The sequence below is a fragment of the Podarcis erhardii genome, assembly GCF_964252035.2.
Source record: "Podarcis erhardii genome assembly, chromosome: 3".
In the NCBI taxonomy this organism is placed as follows: Eukaryota; Metazoa; Chordata; class Lepidosauria; order Squamata; family Lacertidae; genus Podarcis; species Podarcis erhardii.
The window spans coordinates 78,542,289-78,562,041 of record NC_138507.1 but is presented as its reverse complement, the minus strand read 5'-3'; the positions used below and the strand labels follow the sequence as shown (position 1 = coordinate 78,562,041).

Below are 19,753 nucleotides of genomic sequence, written 5' to 3'. Positions count from 1 at the left end.
AGAGGAGAGAGGATAAACAATATAAAAGCACTACTCAGAAGGCACATCCAAGCAACTCTGAATGGGAGCAGGAGCATGCACATGATCCCTGCCCCCAACATCACTGAGAGTTTGTGACCCTACCTGCTGAGTTCTGAAACTTCCCTATGTTGAGCTTTTACTCATATTTGCTTGAATGCAACTGGAGTGCATTGCACAGTTAGAGAGCCCTGATCACAAAGAGGTTCAAGCAAGTGAGTAAAAAAAAAACCACTGGAGACCTTCCCTGTTGAGTAGGCAGGGCTTGTCTACATGTCCCTTTCAATAGATCTACAAAGCTGAATATGCCTAAAATCATTCTACTTTTTAAATCCAGAGGAATTTAAAGCTTAAAAGCACTACAGAGACAATCTGCTATCCAGCATGGGCAGGGCACACTAGTCATAATTTCTTAAACATACCTGCCCTGTTGGCCAAATGATTTTGCTCCATAATAATAATAATAATAATAATAATAATAATAATAATAATTTATTATTTGTACCCCGCCCATCTGGCTGGGTTTCCCCAGCCACTCTGGGCGGCTTCCAACAGAGATAAAAAATACACTAAAATGTCACATATTAAAAACTTCCCTGAACAGGGCTGCCTTCAGATGTCTTCTGAATGTCAGGTAGTTGTCCATCGCCTTGACATCCGATGGGAGGGCATTCCACAGGGCGGGCGCCACCACCGAGAAGGCCCTCTGCCTGGTTCCCTGCAACTTGGCCTCTCGCAGTGAGGGAACCGCCAGAAGGCCCTCGGAGCTGGACCTCAGTGTCCGGGCAGAACGATGGGGGAGGAGACGCTCCTTCAGATATACTGGACCGAGGCCATTTAGGGCTTTAAAGGTCAGCACCAACACTTTGAATTGTGCTCGGAAACGTACTGGGAGCCAATGTAGGTCTTTCAAGACCGGTGTTTCACAGCATAACGAGAACTGCAATTTTAAATCATGAACTACAAATCCCCACTTACCTTGGTTACCTACAAATTGCTTGTCTACTATTATTACTTTTTCAGATGCATAACTCTGTTCTAGAGACAGAGACAGTACAGAGATGGTTTGCCTTAGAAGTGGGATCATGCTTACGCTTTTTCAATTATTTTTACATAGAATTTCATTTACATGTGAAATCACTATTATCCTAACCCTCAGTTCAATACTTTCAAGACACCTTGAACATCAGTATTAGTTTCATCCAACCAACAAACGTAAGATACTGACTTTTATCAAAGGCCATGATGATATTAGAAATATTTTTTATCAAATATGAATGTATTCTATGCAAAATATGATGTAATCCAGAAAACAAAATCTTGGAAGATAATCGGAAGCTATAAATCTTCTCAAGGTCATAAGTGAAACGAAAATAATTAGTCTTAGAAGGCTGTAGAAGCTGTGTGCCAGATGGCTTAGGGCTAAATAAGGAAAAGCTTATTCAGGTATAAAGGAAATGTTAGTAATTTGACTCAGGTGCAAGTCAGCATGCACCACAACTGCAGACATCAAGAAATGGCTTAAATATTGGAAATAAATGCACAAAGAACAGCCATTTTAAAAAGCTGGTAGTCTGCGCACCATGCTCAACAGTCTAAAATTCACTTGCTGTTCAGGATTATACCCATCTAGCTGTGCATATCTGCATATGTAAGGCTTCTGTTTAGGTATCATTTGCTGAATCAGAAACTGAAGATGAAAAGCAGACATGTGCAGGAATGCCTTTTGTAAACCAAACTAGATTGGGATTGCAAATCTCTTTCTGTTGTGTGCAGGAGATTTGGAGTTTTGCTATGTGAACCATGTGGATGAGGTTGCCCAGACCAGCCATCAGTTGTCACCAAAAGAAACTGACCAATGGGCAAAGACAACCCCCCCCCCCCCATCAAATCCCCCTCCATGGCAATGCACACATTGTAGCCAACATTTTCAGTGCTCCAGAAGATGCCTTTCACTATGCATGACTTCACCTTTTTTTCCCCCAAAACGCTGTCACCTTACAGACATTCTCGCCATTAGTGGAAAGGCTAAGGCTCTGGATTTATTTGGTGAAGGCCTACACACACAGTTCACAGCTCTGCCATTTAAAGCAGCCTCAGCCTGTCCCATCTTCATTGTCTAATCACTCCTTGTTTCAATAACTAAGGTGTGCGATTATTTCTTATTACTTTTACCAAACATGGGAGTAATGATGCTCCAGCAAATTGCCATGATGAAAACTAATTAAAAAGCAAGCAAGATTCTCTTAAGGTTTGCTTGATGTTTTAAACAATCAGGAAGATACTACATTTTGGGGAGTGTATAGTTGCTTAGAAGAATCCCAAATGTGTGAGCAAATGATAAATTTGTAACAAGGAAAAGCAAATTGTTAAGTAGTGATCCCTATCTCCTGCTGTGTGTGTTTTTGTATATGACAAAGGGTATCTATAATGCATAAATTGCTTAGCAGTTGGGTTTATCACCAAGATAAAATCCTACACTAAGAAAGATATTGTAGCATTGATTAATAACAGTCTAATTAACACTGTGTCTTCTGGGAAGTTCTCAAAAGAACTTCACTGCTAGGCACTCTAGCCTTTTCACAGTAGAGACCAATTCATTCAGTCAGCCCTAACACAAGATAGCTAGATCTAAGACTAGATTAAGTCATTACTAGATTTCTAATTTGTTTCTACTGTCTCCTGCCTCCCTTTTTAAAGGTTGGAGTGGAGTAGAAAACAAAACTTTGCTGGCAATTTAGTGTAGCTTAGAAGAAAGGGATATGCAGAACTAACTGGTTCAGATAATTGCTTATATGTACAGCCATTAATTATCTTGAGTATTACTACATAAATTTAAAGGGCTCCAGAGGCTAGTTTCTGTGTTAGTTTGCTGCGACTGAAACAAGAAAGCTTTGTGGCACCTTAAACATGTTTATTATGGTATAAGCTTTTATGGACTAGAGTCCACATAAAGTATTATTCTCAATTGGGAGGTTTACCTTAATAATTTTATTAGGCTTTAAGTTGCCACAAAACTCTCTCTTGATTTGAAAGCTAGGTTGGAATAAACCTTTTATTACAGCTAAGTGAGTGTGATCAAGAAGCAGATTTTCTTCAGTGTAAAGTGGTGGTCTGGGTTTAAATTGGAACATTCACTAACACAGAAGGAACAACAGTGATGCTATGAAGACGAAGGGGGTAATTGTTGCAATAACTTTAGAGAAAAACTGACAGCCTCTGTTAAAAAGAAGCGAAGTGACAGCGAATGCACCTTGCTTCCATTCCAAATCTCTCCTTTTATTTGTAAAGACTGGCATTACAATCAAAAAAGGACTCAAAATGGAGTGATGTACACATCATTGGTGTTTCATGATGCAAATAATGAAATCCCTGAATGGATATTGCTTCACCTTGGATTTTAAAAATTGACCTAAGAAAAACCTTAATTCCACTAATGATCACAAATGGCAAAATGAACAAAAAGGAAAACAACAAAAAGAAAATAAATCCAAACTACTGGCAAGTTCATAACATATACATAGTGGGTTGATGACACTGGTTTCAAATGTACAATAAAGCCCACAACACTTTATTACTATGAATATTATCGTGAATGTTTTCTCATGTTGATCAACTTGCTTCAGAAGGTTGCTTTTTGTTGTTTTAACTTGCATAATAAACATGCAATGAAATTATTCTTTTTAAAGGTTTTTTTCTGCAGTCTTTTTGTTTTCATACAAAGATTTCATAAAGTTGCAGTGTTGCATCAGAGCATTACCAAAATAAGTGTAAGAGATAAAGAGGAAGATACCTGTGAACTGAGCTTAATGAGAAAAAAACTACTTTTTATCCTGAGACACGCCATAGTCTTATTTAAAAGGTGTGCACAGCCAAATCCCTCCCAAGCCCCTCCAGAAGACAAAATAAATATTAACTGGGAGGAAAGAGAGGACAAATAAAGAAAATAAGATGTCATCATGCACTCATCTTCTGCATAGCTCAACCTACATATAGTAAGGCACTATTTCCCCACAACTTAGTGTCCACAACAATCCTTTACAGCACTCCGTGAACTACAGAGGTCCTTCCAGGATGATGAAATAAATAGATTGAATGAATGTGGCTATCACATTACCCCACGTGTGTTCTCTTAGTTAAGGTAATCATCAGGCAGTCTCAGAGAAAAAAAGCTGTCGAGTCTCTTGTTGTGTGCGTGTGTTCATGTTATGTATGGGGATTTGTTGTGTGGGATATTTTTTCTTCTCTTCCCAGAGTTAAGTTCTCATTGTTCTCAAAGCAAACATAGAAGAAAAAAGGACAGCTGAGTCATCAAAAAAAGCTTTGGTGCTCCAAACAGCACACTGCTTAACAGATCTGGGAAATCTGGTAACTGTTCCCAAAGGAGTTGAGAGAGGTGTGGATGGTTTCTCAAGAGATAGTCCTCAACTAGAATTAGTTAAGCTGGTCTTCATACTGCTTTCGAAAGCAGTCACCGGCAGGGAAAAATTCCCAGCATCGCTCTTGATACATTTTCCATACGTAGGATTCCTGTAAGACACAGAAGAGAACTATAGTTGAACTTACTTTTAAAATACATTTGAAAGACTTTTGCCACTTACTCTAAAACTTTCACTATTGCAAGTCTGAAGGATTTTGAAAGGATGATCAAAACCTAGCTTTTTAAGCTGAAATACGTACTGTACACACTGATTCAACTTTATAGAGAAGGGATCATTAGCCTTATCTGAAAGGTATTTCTCCATGATCTTACAACAGTCTGGTGGTTTTAGTGTCCCCCCCCCCATACCCAAAGACAGGTATGTAGTTACTTCAGAGCATAACTCCATCACCTTGAAGCAATCTCAAGTACGTTCCTGCTTTTACATGAGGCAGAAGCATTATAAATACTTTAAGCATTTCTACTTATTTCTTTGTTATCCAAGTCTGTGTTTCTGTTGTTGTATAGTGTTGTCTAGCCAGGACCCTATTTCTTTATTATCCTCGCCTTTGTAGGTCTTGGGAGCTGCTCTGGAGATAAATGGACTAGATCCAGTACACAGCACCATAAAATTAAGCCTCTTGCAAGCCATACAATACTGTATCTCTCCCTCTAGAATAGCAAAAGCAACAATTTTTGTTATGGGATAATATGCTTCTGTAGGACTTTACAAAATCTATCTTGGTTTCTTCCACAGGGGGAATGAATATTATGTATGGATGAGTAATAACATTTCTTAATTTTCTAATGCTTGTATTTTTTCAAAGGGCCAGAACTCAAGAAACCATCCAGTCAATTGACTGATGTTCAGAGCAGCATGGATACAGGATATGCATCTAGATGAACATACGTATATGGAATGTTTAAATCTCCCTTGCTGGACTGGAACAATTCATCAGCAAAAAGGAATACAGGTGGCAAATCCCCCAGTTTCTACATGACATACCATAACTTTGGTGAGTGGAAAGAACCAGAAGTTGAAATGTTTGTGAATTCATTAAAAAGTTAAAATGTGACCTTCCAAACTAACACAAGTAGTAGAGGAGACAAAGAAAATATCGAAATTGATGTAAGCTCTCAAAATGCTTCTAAATGAAACTTTACATAGCTATCAAAAGTAACAAAAAGTCATTTTCTCATCTAGTGGACTTCTAGGTACTGGTACCAATTAGTAGATTACATTTAAAAGTTTCTGACAAAAAAATGAAGCTTAGGTAGTTATTGTTACACAACATGTTGGTGACTCACCTGCCCGGTATGTTCGGTTTCATCTTTATTTATGAGATACATCAGGAAAAATCTAAGATAAAGAAAGAAGTTGTTGTACATGATTATATATATATATATGAATGAAATACCTGTATATAAGAAATTAACTAAAAATGAAAGAACATATCAGCCTGTCATTAGAAACAAAGGCCTCCCACGTGTAGAATGGGAAATTCATGGCTATGAAACTACAACTAATCCAGAATGCGGCAGCTAGACTGGTGACTGGAGGCGGCTGCCGAGACCACATAACACCAGTCTTGAAAGACCTACATTGGCTCCCAGTACGTTTCCGAGCACAATTCAAAGTGCTGGTGTTGACCTTTAAAGCCCTAAACGGCCTCGGCTCAGTATACCTGAAGGAGCGTCTCTGCCCGGACGCTGAGGTCCAGCGCCGAGGGCCTTCTGGCAGTTCCCTCATTGCGAGAAGCAAAGCTACAGGGAACCAGGCAGAGGGCCTTCTCGGCAGTGGCGCCCGCCCTGTGGAACGCTCTCCCATCAGATGTCAAAGCGATAAACAACTACCTGACATTCAGAAGACATCTTAAGGTTCAGGGAAGTTTTTAATGTGTGATATTTTAGTGTATTTTTGGTTTCTGTGGAAGCCGCCCAGAGTGGCTGGGGAACAAATAATATATTATTATTATTATTATTATTATTATTATTATTATTATTATAGCCCCAGTTCAGAAACCTGTCCACTAAATCATATTTTATTGAACTAGGAGCAATCCTTTCACTGGTTGGTTGGCTCCCTCCTCACCTCACTTCACCTATTCTCTCCCTGAACAAATTCCTTGTTTCTTAACATTCAAACTGAGAAATTGGGTGTTAGAGTCCCTCCATACTAGAATATGAAACTAAATTCTGGGTTCAGTAGAATTCAATTTCTGGAAGCCAAGTTTGGATTCAAGTGAAAGGCTACAGGACTCATTGTAACTTGTTAATATATATTGCATCTGTTATTTTAATAATTTAACTACCGGTAAGCCTTTAAGTCCATTTATTTCATAGAATCATAGGGTTCATCTAGTCCAACCCCCTGAAATGCAGGGATATTTTGCCCAATGTGGGGCTCGAAGCTACAACCCTTAGATTGAGAGTTTCAATAGGATTTATTTTCAAGTCAATTTTGTGCTGTTTTCAAAGATTATGGTTCAGTTTCAAATTTCATATCATAATTCCAGATTTAAGCATATTATCCAATATAGATGGGGTTCCCCTGACCATTTTTTTTTCACAAAGCAAAATACTTCCTTTTCCAACCACCATATAAATTTAACTAAAGTTTTACTTCAAAATATTGACTTGTTGCATCTCCTATTATGTTTCAGATTTGATGATATTAAAGTACTTACAGATAATTAGCCAAGTTGTGCTCCTGTAGAGTATGTGTTTCAAAACCATGGGGCACTGTGTCAAAGTAGTCATTACCTATCCCACAAATAAAGCATTTGGTCTAAAAAGAATGAAAAAAAATACATTGTCCAAATATTCTTTAACAGTACAAGGAAACAAGGAAACTCTATATGCCAAGTTCAAACTTCTCAGCAGAATCCCTTGCTTTAAGGCCTTAAATAGAAATGTACCCTCTTCTTTTCCAACCTATGCTTTCTGAATGCTAAAGTATTTCCCTCTGTTAAGTAAAAGAAAATAAAGGGTCAATGCTGAAATGCAAATTTTCCTATTCCTTTTCCTGTACTCTGTACTATTTCTGAAAAAGCCTTATGTATCAGTAGTAGGAAGATGAAAAAGCCTATTTCTGTTTGTTTGTTTTTTCAGATTTAGCTGCATTTAAATTATATGCATCCCTTCCAAAGCACACATTTCCCCCAAAATAAGCTTTTCTGTACACTTTCCAATGCATATTTGCCTTCTAAGTTTGTTCAAAATGTGTATTTTTTCAAACTGAAACTGCATTGCAATATTCACAAAAGGCATAATCCAATTTTATTTATCCATGTATAAATACAAGATTGGCAAATCAGGTTGGTTCTCTTTAAAATGTGAACCGTACTAATTTATTCTCCATCCCTAGGTGGAGAACATGCATTTCATACACAAGATTAGTCCCTAGTATTTGTTGCTTAAAAGGATCTCAAGAAACAGGGCTGGGAAACACCACTGCCTAAATCTTTGGAGAACCACCACTGCTTGGCATAGATTACAGCAGTGACTGTTGGTGGTATAAGCCCTCAGAATGCAGTGCTGCTCCATAATGCCAGCCCAATAGTCCATTATATATTCTATGTAAAAGAAGTACGCCAGGGAAATCCTAAACTGGAATCCGCTCACTAGGATGTTAGCTATACACAATTTATTTTTCTATTACACATGTATTTATGTTTCACACAAATACCATATACATCACGACAGAATTGCTGATATATATTACCTCCATGTCTTCTTTAACTTGTTCTTGCTGATCTCTTAATTCTCCAAATGCATCAATAATTAAACCTGGTAATAAATAAGGTGATACTTACAATAAGGTGATGCTTCTGATTTTGTAAACTCTGTCATAATCTGATGCACACCTTTAAACCTTACTCAAAACTAAAGTTATATGCAATGAATGCTCAAATCACCATCAGAGTTTGTAGTAAATATGACTGTAGAGGCTGAATCTGTGTTTAACTCAGAGAAACATTTCTGGCCCTCCCCCACCACAGGGATGCCCACAAAGTCCTCCGCTTCCATGGGGAGGCACAGTAGGCCCCTCCTCCCCTGTGGTGAGGCCCAGTGAGACCCTCTGCCACCGCGTGTATATATTGTTATATATCGAGATATTGTGATGTTTAGTTGGTGATATAACATGATATTGAAAACCAGATATCGTCCAGCCCTAGTGTGTACATGAACTGTTTGAATTTGCCATATAAACTGGAGTTGTCTGAAGCGCAGTTCATAAAACAAGAGGAGAAAACTACCATATTTTTCAGTGTATAAGGTGATGTTTTCTGCTTAAAAATTTTAGTCAGAAATTGTGGGTCGCCTTATACACGGATGGTGAATGAATAGAGTTTCAGGCTGTGGTGCAGGTGGCCCAGGCTTGGGTTCGAGCTCTGGCTCTCTTTCTTAATTTGGGTTCCAAAAAATAGGGGTCATCTTATACGTGTGTCTTATACAGGCATAGGCAAACTCAGCCCTCCAGATGTTCTGGGACTACAACTCCCATCATCCCTAGCTAACAGAACTAGTGGTGAGGGATGGTGGGAGTTGTAGTCTCAAAACATCTGAAGGGTCAAGTTTGCCTATGCCTGGTCTTATACATGGAAAAATACGATAATTGTGGATTGACTTTAATCTCTTGTTCCTTCTTCACAAGAGTGTGTATATGGAATATAAGTCTTAATTGCTAAAAGATGCTTTTAAAGAGGTTACATCATTTCATTTTCCTGTTCTCATTATGAATGCTTATTACTAACACAGTCACATTAACAGAGCTCGACAAAGGTAATGGACCGTGGCTTAGAGAACAGGGGAAAGAAATAAATCACATCAGAGCCAAGAATATAAATACAAGAGAAGGGGAGACTTGTTGCAGAAAAAGGAAAGAGTGAAGAGGTACTGGGTCTGAAGGCTCTTGCAGATGAGAAGTATTCATATACATACACTCAGATTGTGGGCATGAGCCAATCATGTGCAAAGCTCTGCAGGACCTTTTGTGGTTGGAGTTCTTGTAGAAGCGGAACTAGAGTGTGTGCTTTTATTAGATTTCAGTAGATATACAAGACCTGACAACACCATTTTATCCTATTCACTTGTCTCTAATTTTCAGCTATATAGCACACTATATACACTAAACTCACGTTAAATAGATTTTGAACATAAGCAAATATATTAGACACAGGAAGTTTATGTTTTTTATATATTGGGTGGCATGATGTTTCATCCCACGTGCCAGGGGAAAATGGGATTTTAGTTATCAGTAGGGAAAGGGTAATTTTGTCAGTTAAAAATACAATATAAACTGAAAAACTATGCATATGTACCTTGGATGATAGCGAGGAGAATAACTATTACAAAAAAGAAAAATGTAATATCAAAGATGATTCGATAGATTTCATATTCATCGCCTGCTGGATCTTCAATTTCATCACCAATTCCACCACCAGCACGTACTCCCACATACATGTGAAACATATAGCACTACGAACACATGGGAAAAGACAGTAATATTAAAAATGCACATTCTACATTTGCTATGGCTATTTATTAATCTGCATAAGGCTTAAACTGCGCCTTGATCTTTCAGTCAGAATTTCAGATAAATGAGTGGCTGCAAAGAGAGTGGGAATGCAGGTCTGTTTACCTGAGGGAAAGGGGTGAGAGAGAATTACACTCTTCAGAGAAGCTCTCAAAGATCCTGGCCTGGTTTGGACATAACAAGTCTACACCAGCCTCAAGTCTGAATGCTCCCTAGTCCCTATCACCGGGCTAAACCTTTCCATGCTTTGTTGGGGGGACCATTAAGCCCCTGTACAATTTTTTGGGGGGTGGGGGGTGAGTCTTCAACCTTCTCAGTGGGGAGGATGAAATCTGTTGAGGGGAGTTACCTTTATAACAGGAGTCAGCAGAGGGTTCCAGCTGCCTTTCTTTAACAAAACACTGCTTGAAGCAGTGGTGAAGTTACCCTCAGCAGGCTGGCACTGTGGCAGTGCCCTCTTACAGAATTTCATTCCCACGAGGTTGCTGCTGGGCTGTTGACTGCAGCCTCACCACTGCTTAAATCAGCAGCAAAACTTATTTTTTAGGCCACACATAAGCAGTTACCAATGTGAAACTGCACAGAGGCCACAAAGAATGATGAATACAGTGGGCAATTACTTTGTTCTAAAAAACTGTATAAAACAAGGCATACTAATTATTTTTCCTATATTCATACAAAATTTGCTTGCTAAAATATCCCTCCTGAACAGCTAACTGGAAACTAGGAACATTCACACGGGAAGAAGCCAGCTTCCCCCATGGATTGGGATATCTGTGTACAGAATACTGCTTTCTTTTAAATTTGTTGTTTTTATTTATTGGCAGTTTCACTTTGTTGTTTGGCATAAATACAGAAACTAGCAAGGCCCACCTGCTGGAGACAGGATGCTGCATATTGACACTAGGCCTTGGATTCGTAACTATTGATACTGTTTTACAATGCTTTTGTAAACAAAGGGTTAAAGATATGTGGCTTGAAATGAGAAACCTTACCAATATTTTTAGCAGTCCAATTCCCTCCCTCCCCCACACTGACTTCAGTTCAGGCTTCAGAGACAGACAAATTCATTTTACTAGACAAGACTCCGGTGTTATCATAAAAGTAGTTTTTGTTGTACCGTGTAAACAGTTGGTATGTTACTAGTTCTGTCTGTAACTTTGAAGCCTGACCAAAAGTCAACTCATGAGAAATCATCACCCCAGCTTTCCTGATTTTCACTATTATCCAATAAGAGCAAGCTTCTGAGATGTCTTTATTCTGACTACAGAGTATTTCTAGTATTTGTAGAGAAATCATATTACTATATCCTTTTGCCATTGTCAATTTATAGTAACAAAACCTTCCTTTTTCTGAAAGCATTATGTTTATAATAACCTTACTGAGTTATATGAATGGCATTGAGAACTTGTATTAGCAACACAAGGGAAGATGAATAAAAGTCGAAGTAATATTTACCGTTAGCATATCATCACACTTCATGTCTGGCATATCTCCATCTTCACTCTTATTGTAGAATTTGCGGAAAAAATTAAATGCGACTACTGTGTACAGGTAAACTACCACTGCCAGTAATCCTACTGTGAGCACAAGCTAAAAAAAAAAGTCACATTATATATGAATTTAGAGTACAGCAATATGATTTGACAGAACAATTATATTTCTGTGCTGAATGCCCTCATGCAGAAGTTTTCTTTCTAATAAAGAAAAAAGAGATGCTTTAGCATGTTGACTTGAAGTTTTGGGTTGCAGCCAACTGTGCCCTTCAGTGTGAGGATCCAGTGATCCATACCTATGCAAATGGCAGAAGAGAAGAAGAGAAGAGGCAACTTGCTTTTTCCTCCTTGCCCATTGCACCCGCAGGAAAGGAGACTTTAATAACACTGATAGCATGTGCTGGTTAAGACATTAGTACCCATTGCATTTTTTTTTACAACTAATTAAGCAAAATCAGAGTTGCAAGTATGACTGTGACTTATCCTTTGTCCTAATAATTCAAACATTATGAAACTTAACCCTTTTGTTTCTATCTTTTCTGTTTGCATAATTGTTCCTCCTTACCAACTTGGTTTTAAAGGACAGTATAGTTAATGATAGAAAAGACAACATTACCTGTTTGCCATTGTGAGTTACGGATGACAGAATAGTTCGCAACGTTTTGAATCCCATTGCTATGTCAAGAAGATGAGCAGCAAAGAAAAAGTTGTTGTAATGACCAAGGACTGACATGGTCATATACCAGGCGAGGTACAGAAAAGACTTCAGGGAGAAAGCGTAAAACAAAATTAGAAAAAGGGCAGACAACGTGATAATTGTGATTAACTGGACTCAGCTGCAAAACCAAATAACTCAGTAATTTATACAACCAGGTACAAGATTTCTGGTGCCCTAGCTCTGAGCATAACAGCTGCCAAATAAACACAAAAAAGATAAATAAAACTGATTTAAAATGTTTAAAATCTAACTCATATTCTTTTTAAATGAACAATTTTTTGTGTTTTTTTAAATAACCTGGTTAAAACCTTCAGTTTTTCAACTGAATCAATACTCCTCTACCAAAAGCCTGCTTTTGTAAGTAAAGGAATGAATTGGGGAGAGAGGATATCTGATTTCAAGGTCTAAATAACAAAATCAGCCAATATCATTTATCATTAATATAGGCTTCCTACTGAACCCAGGGTCTAGCAAGTCATTACAATAAGTGGGATACAGGAGTATCTCATCAGGATGTATCATACACTGTATCTCATCAGGATGATTTTTTGCCCTCTAGGTGAGCTTTGCAGTGTGTTCAGTTCTAGCTCTGAAAAATGATGAATAGTTAAATCTACAAGGAAACAGCATGGAAAATGCTTGTTTATTGCAGCATGAGTAGTCATAGCCAACAGCCTACGTTATCAAATGCAAAGCTAAACAATCCCTTACATGTCATAAATAGACTTTCACCGATACGATAAAATTTAACTACATTACATCTGAATATCAAATGGAATTGGCCATATGTATATGTTCGGAGTCTTAATATAGCAAAATACACATTTTCAACCTCACTTAAAATAGCCAAATCTCACACTCTAAACCAGTTTCCTGCTTTAGTACTTAATTTATATTTGATGACATAAACTTACATTATCAGTGAAAACAACTCCTAATTTCCACATCTGATACTTTACATCAATAGAATTCAGTCTGGAAAAAATATATGAAAGACAGAGTAAGAAATAACACTATTAATATGTAACAATTACCTCATTCAGCCTGGGTATCAAGCCATTACTGCCCTGTTTTCAACATAGCTGTCTTAAAACCAATTCAAATGAATATCATTTTAATTCCTGCTATTGCTATTGTTAAAAGTGGGAGTGGGGCAGATTCTGGTGATACTATTTTTATTTTTGTTCAGAAACCCCCACTAGAACAACACTGCATTTATACTTTTTCCTGACATCTCTTAACTTATTTGTGTTACTGTCATTGGTGCCAATCTACATTAAGGCTGTCATACTTAGGTTCCATTGAAATTAATGGAAAAGTCACATCTTGCTTAAGTCTTACTGATTACAATGGAACTTGAGTATTACTAACTTGGAGTCTCCTATTCCCTTACCGTCAAGGCCAGGGGTGTTGCCAAGATAGGAAATTCTGGTAGCTGTTGTTTAAAAGCTACAAAGCAAGATGCCTTTTTCTTCACAGTGCAAATACAATAGGCAACTTAATATTTTTCATCGGCCCCCAACACATGTACTGCTTCAGAATATCAAGTCACTATTAACTAAAAATAGTCACTCTTTGAAAGCCTAAGAGCTGTAGGCTCTACATATGAAAAAAATGCTTAAATGTTTTTTTTAAAAAAACAAATTTTTGAAAACTTACACAGCTGATAAAGAACTATCTTTTTTGGGTTTCTTTTTTTCTCTAGCATCACTGAAATCCAGAGCAGCTTTGTCCATTCCCAGCAATTCACTGATTCTGTCCTTTCCATAGAACTCTCCATATTTATCCATAACCTAGAAGAATGGAGGAGATTGTTATTTTTCTCTCTACTTTGGAAACCTAATAAAACAGGTTATATTTCAGCTGAATCCAAATTATTTCAACAGCTCATTCACAATATATGTGTATAATACTGATTGATCAATTATGTGGCAAAATGAACATGTGGACTTCAGAGAGCCAGTGTGGTATAGTAGTTAAGAGCGGTAGACTCGTAATCTGGGGACCGGGTTCGCGTCTCTGCTTCTCCACATGCAGCTGCTGGGTGACCTTGGGCCAGTCACACTTCTCTGAAGTCTCTCAGCCCCACTCACCTCACAGTGTTTGTTGTAGGGGAGGAAGGGAAAGGAGAATGTTAGCCGCTTTGAAAAGCGGGGTATCAAATCCAAACTCTTCTTCAGTCAAGAACTGATATCTAGTCTCTGTATAGCAGCAGCAACAGCCATAAGCTTAAGGCTGATTACATGGACACATAAAGAAAAATGATTCTAACTATATAAATAATTAAATTGGCTAAATTTATGGGTAAATATAGTCTATACATATATATATTACACAAATCTTATATCATTTCTTTTTCATATAAAGTCCCATCAATTTCTTTTCTGTTAGTATCTTCCTAAAGAAACAATTAGTATGAATTCTGCACATACAGACATGAGCCACTGCCATCTGTCCGCAGTTTCTGGCTGAAGATTTGTTTTCCCTAGAGTATGAAAAGCTGCTGGTAGGAAGGGTGGTTTTCATCTTCTAGCCAGGATAAGTGCTATGGATTGGGCCATGTGAACGTTTTTAACACATAAGCTAGCCTGCCCTCCTCTGACAATGCTGATTAATTGTGAGATGGAAAGAAGAGTAGTGGGCCCCAGTCAATGTGTAAAGTGTGCTTTCTTATCTCCGTAACAGTGCTTCCCCCGAAGGCACTTATCATCTTTGGAGTTTCATGGGCAATGCAGCCAGCTGCACAGCCTTCTGTAGGCAGTCATGGTTACAGATAGATAAAACATTCTTGATACAGTCCATGTCCCTTGCACTAAGAGCCGACTAGCATGTCTGTTCCATCCCAAATGCATGCAATTTTAAAAAAACAAAACCCAAAAACCCACACAGTTTCAAAACACACTGATTTAGAAATACTACCCAAGTGCTCTGAAGGGTTCCTGCTTCATTCATTCTTGATTTAAAACATTCTGCATGTTTGCAGCAGCTTGAAAGTGCATCACTTGCTGTGCACGCATAAAACCTTTGAGTGAAACACCCCTGGAAGTGTCAGTATGATATGGTGTGCCACTGTATAGTAAAAAGGATGGCTGTCCCTATGAAACTATGGAGCAGCCATCTCTTTTCTTTACAATACCCTTGGACCATCTTAGTGTTGCTTTTTTAAGTACACCTCAGTGAACCGTGCATAGAAAGTTTGGAGACATGCCGTCAAATTGGCTTGTTCCAAGTATAGTCTGTCCAAACTGTGGAGCAAATTGAAATCCTTCCCCATCTCTAGTCATAGTTCTCTGAAATGTGGGCCAATACGGTCACCTCTGCAGAAAAGCTTTATATAACTGCAATAAATTAATAATAATGGATACAAATTATAATGAAACAAAAGGACATGTATAAATAATTTAGACAAATTAAAAATTACGTAATTCAACTATAATAAGAACATTACCTTTCTTTTTACAAACTTGTCCCAATAGTTGTTAGGAAATGATCTAAAGATATACAAAAGTAAGATAGCACTCATATGAGTAAACATTTTTCTGAATAGCAAATTCACAGGTAACACTATTGTGGGAAGTGCCTACAGAATAAGCTTAATAAAGCTACCTAATACAAATGTATTTATAATATGGTATAGGTTTATTTATAATAAATTCATTTAATAATTCAATTTATTATAGGTTTAATTTACACAGGTAGTCCTAATTACTAAAAAAAATCTGGTAGGAATGTCTTCCTTCCCTAGTGCAAACTTCCCATTCAGATGTGTTAATGTGTCCACAGAACTCCCACAACCCAACATGGTTTCATGTGAAGCTTTGTTTAGAGTGTACTGGATTGCTGGTCTCTATTATGACACAAAATTAATTATCATGCAAAAATGACATTTCAGGTTTTTCTGCAGATTGTGTTAAGCTGTGTGTGTAAAGGTGCTGACCTTTAAAGCCCTAAACGGCCTCGGCCCTGTATACCTGAAAGAGCATCTCCACCCCCATCGTTCAGCCCAGACACTGAGGGCCTTTTGGAGGTTCCCTCGCTGCGAGAAGTGAGGTTACAGGGAACCAGGCAGAGGGCCTTCTGGGTAATGGCGCCTGCCCTGTGGAATGCCCTCCCAGCATCAAAGAAATAAACATCTTACTTTTAAAAGACATCTGAAGGCAGCCCTGTTTAGGGAAGTTTTTAATGTTTAATGCTGTACTGTGTTTTTAATATTCAGTTGGGAGCCACCCAGATGGATGGGGTATAAATAAATAATAATAGTAATAGTAATTATTATTATTATTATTATTATTATTATTATTATTATTATTATTAAATATGCCTTTTGTGAGTGGAAGAAATACCTATTTTGGGCAATCAACTTTTATTTCTTCTTTTTAACCATTTAATGTAACTTAACCATTTGGAGATACATGATGTATCAGTTCACATGTAATGCTAAACTGGCCTGTTGGGGATTATGCATAATGACCAAAAATGTCCAGTCACTATATGCACATTTCCCGAGGACTGTTGGAGATTATGTATATTGACTAGGAAATGTGCACAGTTCCTTCTCCATGGCTGGATTATGTGCATACCGTATTCTTCATGAGACCTGGTGAATGTGCACAGTTGACCCATTCTCCTTAAAATATATACTATGAATAAAAGTGCCCTGTTCTCTCTTTATATTTAAAAGGATGAAACATGAATATATAATTGGATGTGTCACCTTCCATGTGTTAGATGGATTTAAAAATGCATATCGTTTTAAGTAAAAGAGAACCAACTTGACTGTATGAATCAACATTTATGTTTCAAGCATATCAGTGCCATTGGAAACAAAACTGCTGTTTGCAGAATGGAAGATTACTATTTTTTTACTCATATCCTCACAACAAAGCAAGCTAAAATGTACATTTAATAGCTATATAAAAGAGTTATAGCTGCCTCAAATCTTGGAGTTTTCTGTGCTGCAGATGAATCCAATCACAATTCGCTACTGCCAAAATTGAGATACACTTACACAAGCTTCAGGAAAGATTGGGGGGGGGGAGGAAAGAGAAAAATATTTACTGTGTGTTGATGACAAGTCTATCCCACTGCCCTTTAATATCATCTTCTGAAGGCTGTTCTGTAATATACAGCCCATCAAATTCTAATTTCCGTGCGACTTCTTTTTCTCGTTTAAATATAACCAGTGGAACCTGCAACCAAACATAAACACACCAACATTTGATTTAAATGTTCTACAGCACTTGGAGCAACAATATCTTAAGAATAGCTGGTTGTTGGGGAAAATACAGACTGAATGAACTGTACAATTTCTTAAAGGAAGTATATGTCGTATAAGGTGAACTGGATCAACTGCAGCCCTTCCCCAATTTGCGCTTACAATCCAGTGTCCAACAGAAGGGGAAGGAGATTTTTAGTGATGCTTCCTTCTCCCTGCATTCACCCAGACCACTGCTTCCTCTGGAGCAAATTTTCAAAGGATACAAGAGACTTGCAGGAGGAAGAAAGGGCAAAAATCTCTTACCTCCCCACCTATGAACAGAAGCACTCTTTGTGAGCAAAAATCTAAATAGTATGTTCTTTAAAATAAAAAAAATGAATTGATCCCAGGACAAATCCTAAATAGTAAGGAAAATTTACTGAGGCAAGTGTTATTTATGTACCAAAAACATAAATATTATGTTGCCATCACAGCAAACCTTTGAGGTTACCCAATTAAGAAAATGCAAACAAGGTAAAGATAATGGAGCTGGATAATGGAGCTATTGCTCCATTAGTTCATTTGTTTTAGCATTCCATACTCTTTTCCATACTGCCAGTTTATACCTGGGAGAATTTCTAAAATTATCAGGAAAATTTTCTAAAATTGTGGAATTGGTACATGCACAGTTTGCTATAATTTAGGTTTGTTCTTTTATTTCCTCCTCTGCCTTTATCTTTTTATATAAAAAACCTATCATTTTTAATTTTGTAAATCAATGCACATCAAACAATCCATACATTAAACACTGATTTCCCTCCCCACCCTATGTTTCATTACACTTCTCCTTCATTGCTGCATACTCTGATTACTGCATGCTCATCCAACTCTTCCTTTGTTTATATTTTGTTTATATTTTTAATGCTAGATTTATTTTAATCCTGCTGACATTTTAAGATGTTTACAGTAATCTTTCAAAAATTCAACAAACATTTCCCAATCATCCTTAAAATTTCCCCCTTCCTGACCGCCTGCCCTCTGCCTTGATCAATGTAAATAAGCAATCACTTTTGAAGCACTGCGTGTTTCTGCACAGGCCTCTTGGCAGTTTTGTTGAGGGGAATAAAAATAAAAAGGTAATACAAATTGCTGCAAGATGCATTTGTGCAGTGATCTCCACAAAGTCCTGAAGTCAAAACAGAGGAATGGTAGATTTCTAAGGGATTGGTGCCATTCTGGAATTTGGATGTGTAAATTTTTGAAGCATTTTGAATCTCAAATGCATTCGAAGTACTTTAAAAATGGCCGCGTAAATCTTTGTTGCATCTATGCCCTTGGGGAATAGCACGCACAAATCTCATACAAGATCTGTGCAAAGTACGAAAAAACTATCAGGAGCACTGCAAATGCTACACAATTTTTCATCTTATTTTGAAGATTTTGTTTTAAACAGAGAAATCTAGCTTTGACTCTTAAAACTTTGATAAAATAGGATATCAAGGCATTGCCGGTTTTCTACTGTTCCTCTTGCCACTTCTAAAAGATTTCAATGTGCTGTATCTAACAATATTTCATACTTGTAGCATGCTTTACAATATCCTTAGTATCATTATTTCAAAGCAAGAGCTTCATTGGCTCCCAGTTCACTTTCTATACAGTGCCCTGGATATTTTAATCGACGGAACTGTGTGTGTGTTTGAAAAAGCATCCTGCCCACAAGCCAAAACAAATATTTAAAGATACAAGACATTATTTGTAACTACTTCAGTGGAGATGTATGAATTCCTTGTCCTCTTACTTTCAGACAGTAATATCCAATGATGCAGAAAAAGGAAATGACTGTGTGCAGAATGGCTAAAATGCGGAGTGTGGGTTCCATGTAGCCGCTACTTTCTTCAAGAACATAGTGCACTGTGATGATTCTATGGGAAGGACTTTCTAAGCTGCTTAACTTGGAGTTTTCAGCAATATTAACCACAGGAACCTCCTTTTCTTCAGCCACTGCAGATGTGGAGACCTGTTGAAAGTGAGTAGAAAAAAATAAAAATGCTCTATGAATTTCTGTTCTCAGAGTCTCCTGGAGGGCATTCCTGACAAATGAGATGGCACCTCCTCCTGAAGCCTTCAGGCACCAAACACTTGGTTACTCCTCCAGGGAGAGAGCCACTTACCTCCCAGACCCAACTGGAAGATCCAGTAACCTACCTGCTCATTAAGAAAGACATTTAAAATTTACGCCTGTTGGTGTAGTGAAAAAAAGAATTAACAATAAACATGGCAGTGTTAATAGTCAAACAATCGATATAAAACAGGCTGGAAATGTAGGAGGAGGAGGACAAATTTCTAAAGTTCTTACTTTCCTGCT

At 37.7% G+C, this 19,753-nt stretch overlaps 1 protein-coding gene and 1 long non-coding RNA gene across 19 annotated transcripts in view; one reads left to right on the top strand and one right to left on the bottom strand.

Moving 5' to 3' along the window:
• LOC309338890 overlaps positions 1-19,753 on the top strand; it is a 56,146-nt gene that overhangs the window by 20,846 nt on the left and 15,547 nt on the right. Inside the window, exon 3 of the long non-coding RNA XR_014155090.1 lies at positions 5,266-5,458. This is a non-coding gene — a long non-coding RNA (uncharacterized lncRNA). The remainder of the gene's footprint in view (positions 1-5,265; positions 5,459-19,753) is intronic.
• RYR2 (ryanodine receptor 2) overlaps positions 3,237-19,753 on the bottom strand; it is a 253,156-nt gene continuing 236,639 nt past the window's right edge. For all 18 annotated transcript variants that reach the window (XM_081856307.1, XM_081856320.1, XM_081856322.1 and 15 more), the window contains 12 exons: positions 19,187-19,405; positions 17,250-17,380; positions 15,640-15,682; positions 13,851-13,984; positions 13,106-13,166; positions 12,090-12,236; positions 11,436-11,570; positions 9,763-9,919; positions 8,163-8,227; positions 7,126-7,226; positions 5,747-5,798; positions 3,237-4,548 (listed from right to left, as the gene is read on the bottom strand). In XM_081856307.1, the coding sequence (XP_081712433.1) occupies positions 4,453-4,548; positions 5,747-5,798; positions 7,126-7,226; positions 8,163-8,227; positions 9,763-9,919; positions 11,436-11,570; positions 12,090-12,236; positions 13,106-13,166; positions 13,851-13,984; positions 15,640-15,682; positions 17,250-17,380; positions 19,187-19,405 (1,341 nt within the window). In that variant the 3' untranslated portion in view covers positions 3,237-4,452. The remainder of the gene's footprint in view (positions 4,549-5,746; positions 5,799-7,125; positions 7,227-8,162; positions 8,228-9,762; positions 9,920-11,435; positions 11,571-12,089; positions 12,237-13,105; positions 13,167-13,850; positions 13,985-15,639; positions 15,683-17,249; positions 17,381-19,186; positions 19,406-19,753) is intronic.